Below are 19,513 nucleotides of genomic sequence, written 5' to 3' on the forward strand. Positions count from 1 at the left end.
CGAGGAGGTGACATCGCAGCAGAAGGAGGTGCGGAGCCCGCATTCAAGGAAGAGGGCTGGAGAGAGAGCCGAGGAGGCCCCCCAGCCCCGTTTCGCGAAGGGGAGAACGAGACTGAGGCAAGGTAGCCTGCCCAAGGTCACACCACAGGTACATGGTAGCCCAGATTTGTTTCAAGGCCAAGGATCTTCCTCCCCACCCCTCCTCCTAGAAGTTGAGCAGGTGAGGCGATGCCTCTCCCATGAAGAGGTGGCAGTCAGGCTGGTACCATCACGAGGCGCCAGAGGAACACGACACAGGCAGGTGCGTCAGCGTCTCAGGGGGATGGGGCGGGGCCTGATTCAGGCTGGGACAGCTGTGGGGACACGGGAATCCTCAGCCCAGGCAGGACCTCCAAAGGCATCCAGAAATACGGAGAGGCTTTGCAGGCACCTCGTGGGAGGCAGAGGTGAGGGAAGGAGGGGGAGCAAGACGGAGGAACCGGGAGAGGGGATGGCTGCGGCTCTGGGAGCAGGACAGCCCGCAGAGGAGGCCCCACACCTGGGTGAGGGAGTGGGCGAGGGACTGGGCCCGGGGTCAGACAAAGCCGGGACCTCACTGTCACTTCCTCCGAGACGCCCCAGCTTACTCCCCCTGGGGTGCTCTCCCTGCATCATCTCGTTGCCTTGAACCCCCAATCCTGAGAGGCAGAGAGGAACCTCAGGTGAGGTGAGGAAATAAAGGGGAAGGTAGAATCCCCACCCAAGGTCCCACAGCCAGACGGCGGCAGGGCCTGGGGAAACCCTGGGTTTGAGGGCTCAGGGGGCCACCACGTACCCCGCATGCAGCCCCCTGGGGTGGGGCAAGCATGTAGGTGGGCACGGCTTGGCACCTGGCATGGCACAGGGCAGAGCTGTCTTGCAATCACAGCCCCAGTGGGGGAGGCGACCTCTCTGACCCCAGGGCTGACAGAGCAGGGTCGGCACAGAGCGGCCCAGCCCGAGCTTCCATCGCCAGCGCTCCCCAGCAGGAGTCCTGCAGGCTGGGATGTCCCATGGTGTGGTGACCACAGGGGGCTGCCTTTCAGGAAAACAAACCTCCAGGGGCACCTTGCTCCACTTGTCGCTGGCCTCAGGCTGGCGACTGTCCCTCTCTGAGCCTTGATTTTCTACGATACAGGACTTTGACGTTTATTTACGAAGTGCCTGCCACTGGGCAGTTTGGGGGCTTTCAACACATCAGTGAACAGAACAAATTTTCCGACCTGCTGTGAGCCAACATTCCAGCACGGAAGATGGGACATAAACAAACATGAGAGACGAGTGAACCTCAGAGAGTGTTAGATAGCGCTGACGGAACCAAAGGGAAAGGGAAGCAGGGGGAATGTCACAGGATTAAATAAGGCCTTGGGCTGGGCCTCAGCAAAGAGGTCAGAGTCCGGCAAAGATGTGAAGGAGAAGGAGGGAGCCATGCAGACACCGGAGAAAGGCTGTTTTAAACATAGGGAAAGGCACGTGCAAAGGCCCTGAGGCAGGAGTGTGCCCAGCAGGTATCCAAAGGGCAGAAGGAAGGTCCGTGTGGCTAGAAGAGCTAGCTGTTGGGTGTGGCGGGGGGCGGGGGGGAGTCCTGAGACAGAGAGGGGGTAGATGGAGTGAAACAGGACAGACTTTGGGCCTGTACAGAGAGGTGTGAAATGGGAGGAACGTTGGGACAAAGAGAAGGATCTGTGAATTAATGTACATCAGGCATTCAGCGTGAGTCAGTGTGTAAGTGGTCAATTAATAGGAGTTATGATTATTGCTGCTTATAATTAGATGATTCCTAACCCTTTTATAGTGGGGTGGGAGTGCCTTAGGGCGCCCCCTCTGTGGGCAGAAGCCAGATTTGAGGGACCCAGACTGTCCCCCATGGGCTGGGGGCTGCTCCCTCTCTCAGTCCCTCAAAAATTTTCCAGGGCCTCCCCGGGCCTTGGGAAGTTTGGGGAGGGAGAGGGCGGGGCCACAATCACAATGGCATTAAATCAGACCCCCCGCTCCAGACGAAATCGCACCGAGAAGTTGTTAATACCTTTATTATGGGCCAAAATGTATTCACGATATTAAAAGACATCCCATTTCTGCCCCCTGTGTCACATCTGAGATGTAGCGTAGATAAATGATCTATCACCACATGAGATCTACCGAAACCATTAGTAACCATGACATTTTGACGTCAGATTTTAAAAAATTCCTAAGTAATCTTTTTGATTTATGAAATGCTGTCTGGGTTCATCGAGAGAGATCTCAGATTTATCACCGCCTGGTTAGAATTATTAATGATTTTCAATTTGTAAATCTGAAGTCGAGAAAGTCTGTGGGCTCTGGGTGAAAACTCCTGCCGACCATGGACCAGCCTCTCCTCCAGCCAGAGTTCAGCCCAGGGGGCGATGGTCTTTCTTGCCGACAATCTGACCCCTGGACATTGTGTCCCAGCCAAGCCCGTCCGTCCGCAGCATGCGAGACTGAGGGCAGAGCAGAGGCAGGACCTGCTCTGGGCAGAAGTATCGGTCCCGCTTCACAGGACAGAGGCCCACCTCCCTCCCCCAGCCTCACACCTAGGCCTGGAAAGCTGCTCCAGCAAATTTAGGCAGGCCTGGCCAGGAGGGACATAGTGGGGGGTGGGGGCAGCCAAGAGCCCCGATCGCCCCTTGGGTCTGGTTTAGGCTTCAACTCAGCCGTAGGCCCTTTACATCACTGGAAAACCCAGACCAACCCCTCCTTGCCCAAGGCAGTGGCCGAGCCACTGGATTTGGAAGTGACCCAGCGGCAAACGCCCCTTCTCGTACCAACCCGGGCCACAGACCCCACAGCAAAGGACTCCCCCACCCCGCCAGAGAAGAACAGGCATCAGACACGCCGGTTTTTTTCTTGATCCACAACTCAAAGGGAAAATTGGAACCATATTTCTTTAAGTTTCCAGAAGCTGGAAGGTGAATTTTTGATAAATGCAGGGAGACAGGTCATGCAGCACCCCGCTTCTCCCTCTGGGGTGGGTTCAGGTCCAGGGGCAGTGATGAGGCAGGAAATCCAAGCAGAGAAGGGAAAAGACAGAGGGAGGCTAAATGTCAGGCTTTCTCCGTTCGTAGTCTCACGTCAGTGTCCCAAAACACCTGTGAGGGTGACATCATTCCTCCCATTTCACAGATGAGGTAAGTGAGGTGCAGAGGCCCAAGCAGCCTGAGGTCACACAGCGGCGAAGCGAAGGAGCAGGGTGAGGTCTCTGGCTGCGGCCGTTGTGCTTGAGGTCCAGACCTCTGGCCTCGCACCGGTCAAGTGCATCTTGCTGAGGTTTTCCAGGGACCCCCCCAGCACTGCGAGGCAGGCAGGGTACCTAGTTTAACCACAGTCACAAAGCTCACAAAGCTGGCTCACAAAGCTCAGGGCACACACACACACTCCGTCCACACCCTCCCGCATTCGCAGACATGGACACTGGCACACACGTGTCCCTCCTGCACAAGGATCCTGCCTGCCCCGTCCTCCAGCTCCGCCAGCCTCCCCACATCCCGTCACAGCCTGAGGCCTGGGACCCATCCTGCAACCTCACTGGCACAGGCTGCTTCCCTGTGCCGGAGTTCAGGGGCCCTCAGAGCCTCAGCCCTCCCCCTGTCCATTCTTCAGGATCCCCTGCCCTGTTCTCTCTGGTGTCCTGGGGGGCAGGGGGTCCTGCATCTTAGACTCCCCCCACTCTATGCCCGGCAGCCGCTGTCACCTGCAAAGGGCTCAGGTCTTGTCCCTCCCTGCCTGGTCATAACCTACCCTGGCAAGAAGTCTCTGGTCGTGGTCACCTGGCCTCAGTTTCCCCAGGGGACCTCAGGTCAGTCCTCTTTGGAGCAGGTTGGCTGGAAGGACCACAGGGTCAGCCCAGCCAGATGAGGCTGAGGGTTGGGAGGGCAGAGCTGCTCCAGACCATGCAGCTGAGGGGCTCTCTCCAACGGCATGTGGTAGCAGGGGCAGCAAAGACCCACAGCCAGACGCATCCAAGCTCAGGGCTCGGCCAGGTGGGTGGGAGTGGGAGAGGGGATTGGGGCAAGGCAGGATTTGTTACAGCAGTGATGGAAAACTAGTCTCGATTTCTGGGACCCAGAAGTGGGGTGCTGCTGTAACAAGTACGTAGAAAATGGGGAAGTGCCTTTGGAAATGAATGGTGGACAGAGCTGGAAACTTTCTGAGACGCATGATAGAAAGAGCCTAGATGGCTTTGAGCGGACGCTGAGTAGAAATATGGAGGCTGAGTACGCGTCTCCTGGGAGATGAGAACGTGGATCGAACCCAGGTTCTCGGGGGCACTGGGGCATCACACTGCGGTGGGGAAGCCAGAGGGAGAGATGGGTCCTGAACAAGGGCCTGAAAAGAAGCACTGATGATAATGGCGGTGACCGTGGTGTTGATGGGGGAGGGGGAGGTGCTGGAAGTGACAGTGATGCTATTTAATGTTATGGCGACAGTGGTGACTCTGATGGTGGTCCAGGCACCTGCTTGAGAATTTGCCCAAGTCAGGGACCCACAGAGCAAACCGTACCTTCTTCATGGCTGAGTTGGGAGTTTAGGCTCCCAGCATAGGGGCCAGGACTCACCTCCTGGGGAAGTGAACCCATTCTTGGCATTTCTGGAACTACCTGAACACCTGTGCTGGGACATGAAACCAAACAAGGAATGAAGCCAGGGCCTTCTCCAAGGGGAGGGGAAGTGTTTGGGGCTCAGCTTAACCCCGAGTGGAGTTGGAGGGAGGGGTCTGTGGGGCTGGAGATGCCCCTGGGCTGCCCCGAGGGTTGCCAGGATGAAGGGCCCTGAGTCTAAGCCGTCTGAGCAGTAGAGAGGGCCCCCCGCAGCAGGTGCCAGGATCTCGCACAGCAGCAGTTGGGGCAGCCCCTGACCAGAAAACCAGGATGTCCTATGCCCACGAGATCACCCCCACCTGGGGAGGCAGGAGGGAGCCCCTGAGTGATGGGTCAATGTCTGGGCACCAGGTCCAGACACCATTTAATTCAGAAAAGTCAAGGGAAGGGATGAACAGAGGGACGTCAGAAATCACCTGCATTTCCGAAGCACACGCTGAGCGTCAGCCTCGCACCGTCTCTCTGGAGACCCATGGCGTCCCATGGAGGAAGGTGCAATGATTAGCCCATTTCACAGATGAGGAAGCCGAGGCCAGGGCCTCACTGGGATTTCACCTACGCTCAACCTATACTCACACCCTGTCCATTTTGCCTGAGGACTCTGAGTACCCTGGCTTCATCATGCTGGGGTCCCTAGAACTGCTGAGGGTCAGCTGTGGCCATGACCCTTCCTCGCAGGGGGACTTAGGCCATATCCTTCCCTAGAGCTGCTAGGAAACACAGCTATCTTGTGGATTTAAAACAACAGAAATGGGTTCTCACACAGCTCGGGAGACCACCAATCTAAAAATCAGGGTGTTGGTGCATTGGTTATTCCTGGAGGCTGGGAGGGACAATCTGTTCCATATCTTTTTCCAGCTTCTGTTGGTTGCAGGAAAACCTTTGATGTCCCTTGCTTTGTAGAAACATCACTCCAATCTCTGCCTGGGTCTTCAAGTGGCCTTCTCCCTATGTGTGTGTGTGTGTGTGTGTGTGTGTGTGTGCGCACATGTGTGTCTGCTCTCTTCTTGTAAGGTAAGGACACAAGTCACATTGGATAAAGGGCGTCCTTTAATCCAGTATCACCAGTTACCTTAATTTTACTTGCAAAACTTCTTTCCTAAAAAGGTCGCATTGCCATTTCCTGGGGATTAGGACTCTACCCTATCTTGGGATATTCGGATAATTCAACCCATGACACAAGCCTCAGGGTTTCCATCCACTCCGCTAGAGTGTTAGCCACCCCCGGGGATGCGGGGTTTGCGGTTTATCTTGATGTCCGCTGCTTCTGCGGGGCCCAGACGCCCCGCCCGCACACAGTAGGTCCTCCGCAAATGTCATCGAGGCAGAAAATAAATCTCAAAAATCCTTCCTGCCCCTAAGATAGGAACATACCCACGACCGCCCTAATACATGCCCTATCCTAGACGCGTGGGTCGTGCAGCACAGAGACACACCCAGAGACACACGCCTTCAAACACGGGCCACCCCCTCGCGCTCACACCAGCACCGCACTGTGCCCAAGGGACGCCCACCCAGAGCCAGGCGCCAGCCACCGTGCGGCTCTAGAGACCCTCTCCTTACAACGGCCAGATGCCACAGATTGTTAAAGCCTCAGACATCTATTCCACTGTTGTGACCCACCAGGGGCAGGGGGAACGCTATTCCCGGAGGCCTTATTTTATCCTGTATTCATTGCTGAAGGCTTGGAAACTCTAATTTTGTTATAATGTGCAAATTAAGCAACTGTTTCCAGCGGAGCAGGTGCCAGTGGGTCAGGGGGGCCGAGCTGGGGCGAGGAAAAGCCGGCGAGCACCCCGGGCACTCAGCGGAGGCGAGGAGGGGACAGCCCAAAGGCTGAACAGCAGCTCATTTGGATAAGACACGGGAGCAAACCTGCTCCTGTGGTTGCAAATGTCTCCCCGAAGGAGTTGTCTGGATTGGGTGTTCCCGCATCCGGAGTGCTGATGAATGAACAGGTACGGTTCGCAACACCCTTGGCTCAGCGATGCGCAAGGAAGACCTCATCGCATCCTTGCCCGGTCCTGGGAGGGACCACTTCCAGTGTACCCATGCCCAGATTCCCATGTGGGCCCATAGGGCTGGTCCCCAAAGGTCAAGTTTCTCCCATTCGGACACCCCACCTGGATGGGACTCTGTTGGTGGGAGCCTGAGCATCATGATGGAGAAAATGATAAAGATTACTGAAAGATACTATATGATTTCCCTTATACCTAAACTCTAAAAAACAAAATAAATGAATAAACAGAAGCAAACTCATAAATACAGAGAAAAAACTGGTGGTTGTGGGGGGTGGGGGGGTTGACAAAAGTAGTGAAGGGGATTAAGAGCTACAAACTTCCAGTTATAAAATAAATAAGTCATGAGGATGAAAAGTAAAACATAAGGAATATAGTCAATAATAGCATAATAACTTTGCATGGTGACAGATGGTAGCTACACTTACTGTAGTGAGGATTTTGGAATGTATGTAAGTGTTGAATCACGATGTTGTACACCTGAAACTAATACAATATTGTAGGTCAACTATACTTCAATTTTTTTAATTAAAAAAAAAACTTTAATGGAAGGCATTAAAGAAAATCTAAATAAATGAAGATAGACATCTCGTTCACAGATTAAGCCTCAATATTTGAAATATATCAGTTCTCCTAATGTGATCCAAATCAAAATCTCAACGAATTTTTTTAATGGCACTTGACAAGCTGATTCTAAGATTTATGCAGAAATATAAAGGACCATGAATTTCCAGAAGATTCCCACAGAACAAGGCGAGAGAACTTGCTCTATCAGACAGCAAGCCTCGGTGGTATGGCCACAGAGACACACATAGAGTCCAGCAGCTGCGTGAGCCCAGAAATAGAACTACACACAGTGGACAGTTGATTCATGAGGGAGATGTTACTGCAGATCACTGGCAAAAAGATGGACTTTCCAATAAATGGCATTGGGACAATTAGACCCCTACCTCACACCGTACGCAAAAAGCAGTGACCAAAGAGGAAAACACTTTGCTTAATTACTAATTAAGTATTGTACTTCCGTTCATTAAAACACTCTGCAAATCAATAAGAAAAAGACAAACATTATAGAAATGGGCGAAAGGCTTCAACAGGTGCTTCATAGAAGAGAAGGCTCGATCAATAAACACGTGAAAAGATGCTCAATCTCATTAGTAATCATTTGAATGGAAATTTGAATTAAAATCACTTTGTTATATCATCATCTAACCACCAGGTTGGAAGAGAAGATGTAAATACTAAATGCTAACAAGTACGTGGGATCAGTACCGCCGCTTTGGAGAATGATTTGGCCTTCCTAGTAAAGTTCCGGCATCTGTGCAATGCCAGATTCACGCTGGAGAAACTCTTGCACCAGGGCACCAAAGTGAGCTGAACAGCACTATTCCCATTCCTGTGCCTCTCCTTCCCCCAGACCAGGCTAGGGGAGTTCCTCTCTGGGTCCCTCCTGAGCCAGCACTCTGGGGAAGAGCTGATTCTCCACCACTGAGGGCTCTCCCTTCTGTAAGAGGGCTTCCCCAAATCCTTGCCTCCCCGTATACCTTGGGGGAACACAACCCACTGGTCAATTTTGCAAACTTGACTTCTTCTTCCAAACCTCTTTAGGGAAGGTGTGGCACTCAGACCTAGACCCCAAGGCAAATCCGTTCCTGCTTAGCCCTCTGCTTCCTCCTCTATTACAGGGGCTGAGCAGGGAGTCAGCTGTTGTGGGGAGGGGGGCGCTGGGAGCTCTGTGGGAGGAAGTCACTCTCCATCCTTAGGATGCACCGCTCCCTTCAGTCTTACCTGGACCTCCATTACCTCCATCCAGACTGTGCCTTTCTCTGAGCCTCTTCTTTGCAGAAGCCTTCCTCTACCTCCAGCCCGTGAAGCTCTCTCCCTTCCCAAAGCTTCCCATCTATCAGCGAGTCAACAGAGATGTCCCAGAAGATCATCACATAGAAGGACACATTTCTGCTGTAGGAGAAACTGGGAGAATTCAACAGCCCCAGGTCCTGATGGGGAGGTTGCTCAGGCAGTGGTGTGGAGGGAGAAGGGCGGGGAAACCACCGTGTAACCAGCTCAGCCCCCGTCACCAGCACAGCTTCTGGCACATAGTAGGTGCTCAGTACATCATGGTTGACCATCAAACCCAACAACTGGGTTATAGTCAGACTTCATGAACCCAAGCATCTAGGCTGATACACATGGTTTTTGATGGACACACGCAATCATACCTACGTGTGACCATGAACATTGACATGCTAAATATCTACCTGCACACACACACACTCTCTCTCTCTCTCTCTCTCACACACACACACACACATTGTCCCAATGCCGAGGCCCGCTCCAGCCAGCATCCTAACGCACATAAATGCTGCCTCTCACACAAAGCTCATTTATTTTGATTTATGAATATTACAAAAATAAACCTGAGCGTCTTCTTGGGATTCTCTGATCCTAACATAGGTCCCCACGATATTGCTTTTCTGCTCCTGGTTACCTGAAATTAGCAGAGTAATTCGAAATCTGCATCTTTATTTAAAAGAAAAAACTGTAGATGCAGAATTATAAAAATTTAATATGCTCCCAGGAAAATGAAAAATGAGAGGTTGTGATCTCGTCTAACACTTTCAAATGTGTTTATTAATTCATGTTTTAAATCATAAGTTTCATTCAGTGAGAGCCATGCACAGCAATAAGCCCGTTTTAAAATATTAATGAATAAACAATATTTCTCTATTGAAATATAACATGCTTCTTTGAACAATGGACCACCAGTAATAAATCAAAACCAGGAGAAAATTGCATTTCATATTTAATACAAGTTGAACTCTGCCTTTTTATAAATGATATCTTTTTTGTTTAATTGGCGTCAGTTCAGATCTAGCAGATTGCTAATAAAATTCTGGATTTCCATATTTAATGATGCGTACACTTTCTGCTGAAATTTTACCAGGAAAAAGGAATCAGCCTTTTATTATCTCCTGAGATGGCGGTGAGAGGTGAGGCCAAGGCCTCTGTCCAGGCTTGAGAGCAGAGGGGGGTGGGCGGAGCAGAGGGGGTGGGTTGAAGAGGCTGGGCCTCTCCTAGGGACCCCACGTGGCAGCTGACATCCCCTGACGACCCTTCTGCTGACCGGAAGTAGTCATTCCAACCAGAAGGGCCAGAGACTGGTGTCCCCTTCTGATCGGGGGCACTGTCATAATAACAACAGAAAGAAGAGAAGCCACTCTATCCCAATTGCCACGCGTGCATCAGCTCATTAATCTTTATGCCAGCCCTAGGAGGAAAGGAGGAACAACATCTCCCCATTTTACAGGTGAGGAAATCGAGGCCACGCAGTAGAGTGAGGAGGTGCTGTGCCCATGGTCACACACAGCGGGTAAGTGGCAGGATTTAGGCTGACCCCAGGGCCCCAGCTCTTCATACAACAACACGCTGCCTTGAAGGACATGCATGATCTTGGGTCTCAGAAGACCTCGGTTTTATCCACAGTGAGTCAAGTGGGACAGCGGCTGGAATGCGAGTACAAGTCACAGGACCGGATAGGAAAGAAGAACAGCTGGCCACGGCCTCTGGTCCCCGCAGGGCCCTTTGCTGCACCAGCCAGCTCGTCAATGCTGGGAGGCAGGTGCTTGACAGCTAAGGAAACTGAGGCACAGGGAGGTTGCACAACTTGCCCAAGGACACGCAGCCGGTATGAGGCAGAGCCGGACTCAATGACAGGCAGTTTCACTCAGAGCCCATGTTCATGGATGCTCAGCCCTAGGGGCTTTCCTAGCCATGGGGCCACATCGAACCCCCCGGCACCCATTTCTGTCCCTGTGACGGGGCCAGGAGCCGCTGGGCTGTGAGGTGTAGCTCCTGGCAGTGCACCTGGCGGGGCGCAGCTGGAAGCAGGCTCCGTGCATATCGGCTGAGTCTGTGACAGTGGAGGTCTCGGAGCTGAGAAGTGGTTGGGTCCCCAGGTCCAGCGGGGAGGAAGTGCTGGCCATTTGTTGTCCTGAGGGGCTTGTGAACTCAGTAGTCTTCCTGAAGGTGTCCCTGGGATCCCAGGTTGCTGGGGACAGGAGCCCATGGCTTTGATGGGGGTGGTGGTACGCCTGAGGAGGTCTCTACTCAGGTCCCAAGTCAGGCTCACCAACAGTGACTGTCCTTTGTGTTAGAAAGAGACACTTTGATAAGCCAGTCTGGCACAAAGCATTAAAAATGGGAGTTTTGGCTTCAGACTCAGCAGGCTCATGTTCCGGCTCTGTGTGTCTTTGGCCAAGTGGCTTCAGTTTCCGTGTCTATAAAGCGGAGGTGATAACTGGTCGTGTTCACGAGGCTGCTGTGAGGGTTTGGAGAGTGAGCCTGGGGAGGCAGCGAGCAAGCATCCCTGTGGCTTCTCTGACAGTTCTGCTCGCTGTGCCCCCTGCTCTCTGCACAGACTTGTCCCTGGCCTGGTCTGCCCTTCCCTGAAGCTCCCCATCTAACCCCCCTGCCGTGTCCCAATCCTCTCTTCCTGAGGTCCCTACCTGGACGTCCAGAAGGGGCTGCAGAGCCTGGCTCTGTCAGAGGGCGCAGAGGTCTGGGTTCAGCCTTAAAGGACGGGCATTCATCAGGGAGACAGTAGGGGAAAAACATCCCAAGAAGAGAGAACAAGGAAACTCAGGCTCAAGAGGTGACATCCCATGTCCAAGGTCACACAGATGGCGGGAGGCAGAGCCAGGAATCGGGAGTCAGAGCCAGGGTGGGCTTGGAGATCTGCTCACATTGAATGGCTGGTAGGCAGTAGGCACAGTGGCCAGGGGCTGGAGCTAAGGGCACAGCGCCTGGGACCTGCGCTCATCCACGGGGCCCAGGTCGGACTCTGCCCGTAACAAAGTACATGCAGGGCACATGCCCCAGGCCCTGTGCTCAGCACTTCTCATTCATCATGACAGCTGCCCTCCCAGGTCCACTTGCCTCCATTAGTTACAGTGCCAGGCCCGGCCAAGCCCCAGTACGTGGCTCTTCCTGTCCCTTGTGCCCAACCCTGTGACCCGTAGACATGGACAGGACCACACGGAGCCTGCGACACACATCTTGTACGCACTGCAGGACACACATACTCAGGTGGCCTGGGCAACAGAGGCACGGGTGGGACACTTGCAAGCTCTGATGGGTGACGGGGGATGACTCTCCTTGTCCCCCAGAAGGGAACGGTGGCCCAGGTTGGTGGCCCAGGTGCACAGGAGCCCCTCTTCAGCCCAGCAAGTGGCTGCTGGGAGGGAGGGGCCACCTCCAGCTCTGTGGGAGATCACGGACAGGTGGTGTTACCTCTTGGAGCCTCAGAGTCCAAGCATGTGGGGCTCTGTGGGCATTAAATAAGATGCTATACAGAAAGCACCTGGCCCAGGGCCGGTCCGCAGGAGGTGCTCAAGAAACCGCAGCTGTCAGCCCCAAGAAGGCACCTTGCTCCTGGCACCGACGCACATTTCACACGTAAAACACCGCTGCGCGTGGGAGACTCGTCCACATCAGAAGGGTGCTGCTCTGGAACACTGCCTCTCCCGCCTCCGCTTCTGGCCAGGGAACGGCACAGGCTGCTGCCCAGTGCGGGGTTACAGGGTAGTTCTAACCTAGTCTGCACGGCCACACTGCTCATGCGCAGCTGTGCACGGGGCTGATCCTTGTGCCACATTAGCTGCTCATTTAGGCTCCAGAAACTCTCGAACATACATGTAGGCGCCCCTGAGCCCACCTACCTGTGCCCGTGTGCATCTGACTGTATTATATGCGTGGACAGGCCCCTTAGCCTCTCATGGGGTGTGAGTTTCTGTGATTGATGGCTCTTATTTCCTTTGATCTTGTGAATGGGTTGTGGGATCCTCATTTCTCAACTCTCGGGGTTCAGAAATCTACCAACCTTTCCAATACCTGCATGAGTATTTGCTACCAGGCCCAGGCCCAGGCCCAGGCCCAGGCCCAGGGTCTTGGCTTCTCAAGGGCTGGGGCCTGATTTCATTCATCTCTGGGTCCAACCCTTAACCCATTGCTTGACCAAGAAAAGGTGATCTGATGAAAATCCATGAGATGAATATATTTCACCCAATCTGGAGTGAAACATAAGAAGCTTGGGGCCCACGCCATGCCCCAGTTTCCTTCCCTATAAAGTGAGGATGCTTCTGTCCCCCTAGAGAAGAGCAAAGAGAGGAAACGTGCGGGTTCCCTACCCAGGACGTGGGAAAGAGACTGGGATCTTAATCCAGGCCTCCGCAGAATAAAGCCTCAGGCTCACCGATCTTCCTTCAAGGGCTGTTCGTCTGCTCGAGAACCTCCTACAAGCGCTGATACGTGCCTCTCTCAACTGGCTGGCCTGACATGAAAGCTGAGATACACTTCTTAGGAAGTGTGTGTTTCTGGATATTAAAGAAGACGTATTTGCGTGCACAAGTGTCAGATTTCCACAGGATATTTTTGCAAAACCACATAGCCTGGAGACTGTTTTATGTACAAAGATAAGAAAGCCTGACCCATAAGCTAATTGAATCATGCAAATAACTACTTAGCCACAGGAGAGATTCCTACAGGCAGGCTGAGAGTCCACGTGAAGGACAGCTTTGGAGGGCAATCTATTTTGTAAAGTTTACTCTCGCGGTATAACTGCCTCAAGATTAATGGGAACGGTGGCCCTAGACCTTGTTTTGCTTGGCTCTACCAACTGAAATAGTAAAAGTTGTATTTATCATAGACAATTTGCTGCAGCTGATTAACATTAATCTGATTTCCTGTGAGTCAATTTCCTTGAGATATAGTAAACAGGCCAATTACCTGCTCTCCACTTATTTTACAGTAAAGATTCAGATATTCGCGACAGAGGTGTATGTAAATATATGGGACTCCTGGCTATTTTAGTAAAACAAAAACAATGCTTAATCTAAGTAAAGTCTTTCTTGTTGGTCTAACATTTCATCAGTCTAGAATTTTAAAGGGTATACTTAGAGAGGGTGTGAAGCTTTGGGGTCTTTTTTCAGTAGCTATCTGAGGCTCACTCTTATCGGAGGAACTCTTGCTTGTTCTTACCTGGTATCTCACGGAAGCCCTGAAATGAAGTGAAGGTGACGAGACTGGTTATTCTTTTAATAAGTGACAGAAAAGGTCTTTCCATCAAACAAGTGCCAGGGGCATCATCAGGTCAGGAGAATGTGAGCTCCTGGGGCAGAGACACCTGGGTTCAAAGCGTGGCCCCTTGTTGTCCCAACTCTGTGACTTTGCGGCATTCGCGTAACTTTAATGAGCTTTACTTTCCTAATCTCTGTCAGTGGGACGAAGAGCTTCCTTGGGGCATTCTTAGAACGCAGGGATCAGGGGAGGACATGCCACAGCAGTCCAGGAGCCGGTCAGGAGAGCCAGAGAGAGCCGTCGGTCGGCAAGGGCTCGTCCTCCCGTCCCTGTTTCCCCGTCATTTCCAAGTCCCTCGGTGACCGGGGCAGCTTGACACGCCCTGGCCCGCTCCCGTGGCGGTGGAGTTAAGACACTGCAACATTTAATCATGAAAGCAAAAAGTTTATTCATGTTTGAAACTACATAGAGCTACCACGAGGAAGACTTTTTCAATCCAGGGTGTAATCCAGTTAGAAAGGAACACGAAACATTTTTAATACATTAGAATCACCGCCACAAATTATTTTCATGACTCAATCAGTTTCAGAATCGCATACAATACAAAAAGAGAGGAAGGAGAGGGGCCCCAGCGCGCAGGGTCAAGTGTACGGTACCGAATACTGGACTCCGAATGCATCACGATCGGCGCCGCTTTTTTTTTCTTTTTTTCTTTTTTGCATGGATTAGTAACAAGATGAAGGACATTCAAAATGCTTTCTCAGTATTTACAACAGTTCTACTGATCCCGTGTTCATTGAAGACCCAATGTTTCCACTCTCGGTTTTTTAAAGGTTGCAAATGCAACCCTGATTTTTTTTTCTTTTAAAAGATTACAATGTACAATTACGTTTTATGAAGGGAAACAAAGAGTTAATTACAAGATATGCAAAAAGGTAAGAAAGAGACGAACTACAGCGTGAGTATTGTTCAGAGGTAGTAAGTGAGCACTCTAAGCTACAGAACATGTTGAAATTCTATTGGTTTGTATGAGTTCGCATGAGGTAATCAAGCTGTGTTTTGATTGGTGAGATGTATAAATACTCTTTTGCTACACTATATACAACACTCCAGAGAGCAGGGCCCTTGCCGATGCCCAGAGGACGGAGCAAACCTTGACAAGCCCGTGCAGCACCCAGCGCACACCGTACAACCCCAGACAGATCTCGTGTTCACCTCTATCAGCAGCAAGCATCTTCATCCCCCAGAACAATCTGGATCCATAATTTAATTACCGAGCAGACTCTGGGCACTGGTGCTTCCAGAGAGAGAAAAGATGCTACCAGTCTCTGATCTAATTATAACATAAGAGATCGAAACACAAACGTGACCAGGAAGATTCTTAAACAAACCATCGTTAACAGAGATAGCCAAACAGCTCCTTTATTCCAACCCCATTAGCGATATGAAAGAAAGACAATCAAAGTCTGCGATGGAAATATGCGAGAAAGTCAATTTAGGTGAGGTGAATCTTTGCATCTGCTTTAACGATTGAGGTTTAGCATATATTGTACTTTTTACCCTTAAGGCCAAGTAATTGGCAACTGTGAGACCATTAATGTAAAATATCGATAATAAATTATGATAAAATAGCTACAGGACTGTCAACAATGTTAAATCTTGGCCTAATTGGATAAAGTGCTTTTTTAACATTGTGTGTTTTTAAGTATAAATACAAATGATTATGATTCCTTAAAAAACTGATTTACCAAGTTCTCTAATAAGACAAGGTTTTACAGTAAAGCTGTAGACGGTGGGCTACAAAAACGCTTTCCTTTTCCTCCTATTGCTCTGAATGCACTTATCGAGGCATGTCAGCTCAGGGAAAAGTGTTGCCGGAAATTAGTTAGAGGTATCCGAGTGCACGCTTCCTGGGCCTTCTGTAGGGGAAGTCACAGAAGATGGAGTTGTTGCGTCCTGCCAGCCTCCATTAGCCTGAAAGGAGAAACACAGTTCAACGGGTGCACGTCTCCAGATTAATTCTCCTCCCCAATTTCAAATACCCAGATGACAACGTGAGAGCAAAGCTACATTAGCAAAATGTATTTTCTAAACCCACTTTGGCAGGAGTTTGAAGCATGTGTTAAAGTGGGATTAAATGCATGTAAAACAAATCCATCCCACCAAGTAAAGTCTTGGCAATAAATCAGCTCGCTGAAGGAGGGCCTCGGCGAGCCTCAAGCGGGTGTGCGGCTTGGCCTTTGATTGGCTGTAAAAAATAAAGTGACTCCGAGAGACATCTTTTCGCAAGAGAGCAGTGGAGAAGCTCGAAGCGGTGCCTCCACCAGACCTTGGGCTCCACGAAGTATAAACTTCAGCCCGGCTTAATCCTCGTTTCCATAGAGAAGTTGCCCCCCTCCCCTTTCCACGCACGCCTGACAGCCAGCTACTGTAACCCTTGGAAAATGAAGGCCAGAATTTCCCTCCAAATAGCATCTTCTGGAATGAAAATGCATGAACTGCGGAGGGGCCCACTATTCAAATCTGTATTCCAATTATCTCTAACTGGAGCGCCTCTCCGGGAGGTTGCTACGGCTGCTCACGTGCCGCTGGCCCTTCCTGCCTTGGACCTGCGTCGCCGTAACAGTGCTCAGAAACAAATTCGCCTTCTGTCTCGGCCCATAGAGGCAATTGCTGAAATCAATGTCTGATCAGATTTCTGCTGTGGCAGACAGCTTGTCGCTACATATTTTTATGTCAGTCAAGAAGAGGGAGGTGCTGGGCTCGTGAGTTGGGGAACACTGAGTGGAAGTGACGGGGCGGGCCTTTCCGGAGAGAAGGTGCCGAGGGGGAGCAGGCTGCCACCCAGTGCCTGCGGCTCAGACCCGCCTCCCGCGGTGCTGTCCCCAGACCCCGACCTCCCGCGCCAGTGTTGGGGTGGGTCACGAGGCCCCCCTGCTTCTTTCGCCTCCGTCCGCGCCTTCTTCCTTGAGTCCGCCTAAAAAGGCTTCTTTGAGGCCTGTGCCACTGGGCCCGGAGAGAACTCCCCCCGGGGTCCCTGCCCAGCCTGCGGCCGGCTTCTGGGTGAGCCTTGTGCTCAGTGGTCCCGTGCCTTTCTCCCAGGGTCACTGTTCTTGGAGAGCGCCCTGTCTTCTGATCGCACCCTGCTGCACGGAAGGCACCTTTCCTGCCTCCGGAACCAAGAGAAAGGGAGGGGAGGGGGCAAACAACGAGGCAGAAAGGAGCAGAGCCAAAGGGAAAAGGATTTGCCGGGCTGGAGGCCTATCAGATTCCAGTCAGGAAAAAGGTAACTCCAAGGCGACGCGTTTCTGAAGCCTCGGTTGTGCCGGCTGGATGGTGACACGCGCAAGTGTGTTGGTGGGACTCTAAGCCATCCTCTTCTCTATCTAAACGGTAAGCCGTTTTTGCCCCTCAGGTATGAAAATCTACTTAGAAAAAGAAAAACTCTTACACAGATACAAGTCTGAAGATATTCCATCTGAAGTAAACATCATTCCTCTTTTATCCAAATTTATAAACAACAAATGTACAATATTTTTACCCAGCGTGGCAGCTGGAGGAGAGGTTGTCAGCAAGCATTCTTTTTTTCAAAATAAATTAATCCTTCCTCTGGTGGTTTGAGATTATGCAGTGTATTATACAACAGCGCCTTATCAAGCCTCATCAGTGAAGATGGAATTCATGTCTCTAAAATGCTGCAGGCAATCACAGTTTCATATTTTATCATGTTGATAAGGATATCGCACATTCTCTGAAGCATTTCAAAACACTTAAATGAAAAAGGAGAAATGCAACTAAAAGGCTTTTTATATGGTTTGTTGTGGGTTATTATGAGTTATTTATAAACCCAAAAAGAAAGATTTGACATTTCAAATGTAAAAGATTTGAGTATTTAATGGTCCTTTCTTCCCTTTACAATTGAACATCCTCAATCACTTTTTCAATCATTAATATTTACTCTCACAGCAAGCGAAGGCCCTAAAAAGGGAGAATTTTGTCCACTTTCCTCCTGACTCTACCACCATGCTTTGCGCAGTTCGTTTCCTCCTGAAGTCTGGAATCCCAGGTTCTGTCCGCTCCTGCCTGCCCCAGCTCCAGCCTGATGCCCAAGGACCACCTCCCTACCCTGGCTCCCTTTCCAGACCTGCGCGTTCTGCCATTTTCCATCCATGTCGGTATAGGGTAAAAGTAAAATTTTGGTGAATTGGTTACACAAGCTAAAATGATTTCCTCCATAATGAAAAAAAAAAAAAAAGAGGCCACTAAAAGTGCCACTAAGAGTGCCGAACAAGTTCTCTATCCCACATCGACAATGCAGCCAGCTTGTTCTTAAGAACAGAATTTTTTGTTTAGTTTGGTCTGGGGCCCTCCAAGTCTGCCCCTTCATGTGGGCTTTGTGTGGGAATGTTTCCTGCTGCTTGATTTGAAGATAAATGACCTGCTTTCCACCATCTCCTTGGAACACAGCACAGCCAGTAGGAGCTGGCATCTTAACGGGCCGACATTTGAGTTCCCGATTGGTGACAGAATGCCGGCCGCCACTTGGGGCATTTGTGAGGACTTCTAAGGGCATCTGGGTAACATTAAGTGTTTGTGTTCATAAAATGAAAGTGCAGCAAAAATGCTGCCTTCCCGACCTGCGAACAAGATGAGAAGCCAAGTCAAATGGCCATTCATTTATTTATTAGTCACTGTTTACCTGACGCTGTTCCTACAGCTCTTTGAATCTGGTTCCCCAGGGTACTCACATTTAAATTATGTGGACTGTACAGTGAATTTCCTCCAAGACCATCACTGTAGCCTCCCGTCTGATTGATAACATGACGGAGGGTATCCACCTAGAAGTGAGACGAAACAAAATTCATCATCCCAAATCTATTAAAACATCATCATTTACAAAAGGAAACAATTTGAATTATGTGTGCCATGAGGGTTTAGCATCTTCAATGAAAGACAAATTTATCAATCAAATGTGACTGGCAGAATTTCAGCAATTCTTTGCATATTTAAACTTACACATCTTTGTTTTTCATGGCAGCCCAACAATAACACCTTCGTGGCAATGCAAACTTTCCATCTACATGGAAAATGCAAACTTCCCGTCTATATCTTCAGCGAAATGTGCGTGGCTATGGGTGCAAACTACTTATAAATATGTATACTGGATCTCTCTCTCTCTCACACACACACACACGCATGCACGGGCTGCACACCCAAACACACACACACAAGTAGTTGCTCTCGATTAAGAGGATGAGAAAATATACTTTAAGAACTCAGGGGCTTTTTTAATTCTGACTTTAAAAATTTCAGAAATTAAAGAGTGATATATTTTTAAACCACACATACGCTGGCACACACAATTTGTTGTTGTTGCTGTTGTTACAAAAGTAAGATGCACCCAACCCTCTCCATGAGCTCAAGCCAGAGCCGAATGCATTCACAAAGTTTATCAGGTTTGAATCATCAAAAGTCACTGTTCACCTGACTTCTCGTTAAATTAAATGGTGGGGAAGATGGGTCCCATTTGGAAGCACCCAGCACAGGTTCTGCATGGATGTGCAGACCACTTCCACGGGGGGAAGAGTATGGAGTTTTGAGCCCAAACCCTACCCTGCCAGAAAGGCCCCAGTTGGGGCATTTCTCCTACCTGTGATTGCACATTGGCTCCGACTTGGGACCCTTGGTAAGAATCCCCATTCAGACTCTGCATGTTCATGAACATGTCCCCAGAATTTGGGAGGTTAAAAGAACCAGAAGAACCTGGAAAGGAAAGAGTTAAGTAGC

At 50.5% G+C, this 19,513-nt stretch overlaps 1 protein-coding gene across 2 annotated transcripts in view; it reads right to left on the reverse strand.

Moving 5' to 3' along the window:
* Nucleotides 1–14,149: 14,149 nt before the first annotated feature.
* The window catches only part of PBX3 (PBX homeobox 3), a 214,428-nt gene continuing 209,064 nt past the window's right edge, over nucleotides 14,150–19,513 (reverse strand). Inside the window, exons 7-9 of one of the 2 annotated variants that reach the window (XM_032306234.1) lie at nucleotides 19,377–19,489; nucleotides 18,475–18,564; nucleotides 14,150–15,700 (exon numbers count right to left, since the gene is read on the reverse strand). In XM_032306234.1, coding sequence (XP_032162125.1) covers nucleotides 15,608–15,700; nucleotides 18,475–18,564; nucleotides 19,377–19,489 — 296 coding nt within the window. In that variant the 3' untranslated portion in view covers nucleotides 14,150–15,607. The remainder of the gene's footprint in view (nucleotides 15,701–18,474; nucleotides 18,565–19,376; nucleotides 19,490–19,513) is intronic. The other variant, XM_032306235.1, reaches the window with a different exon arrangement.

Source organism: Mustela erminea, chromosome 12 (genome assembly GCF_009829155.1).
Source record: "Mustela erminea isolate mMusErm1 chromosome 12, mMusErm1.Pri, whole genome shotgun sequence".
NCBI lineage: Eukaryota > Metazoa > Chordata > Mammalia > Carnivora > Mustelidae > Mustela > Mustela erminea.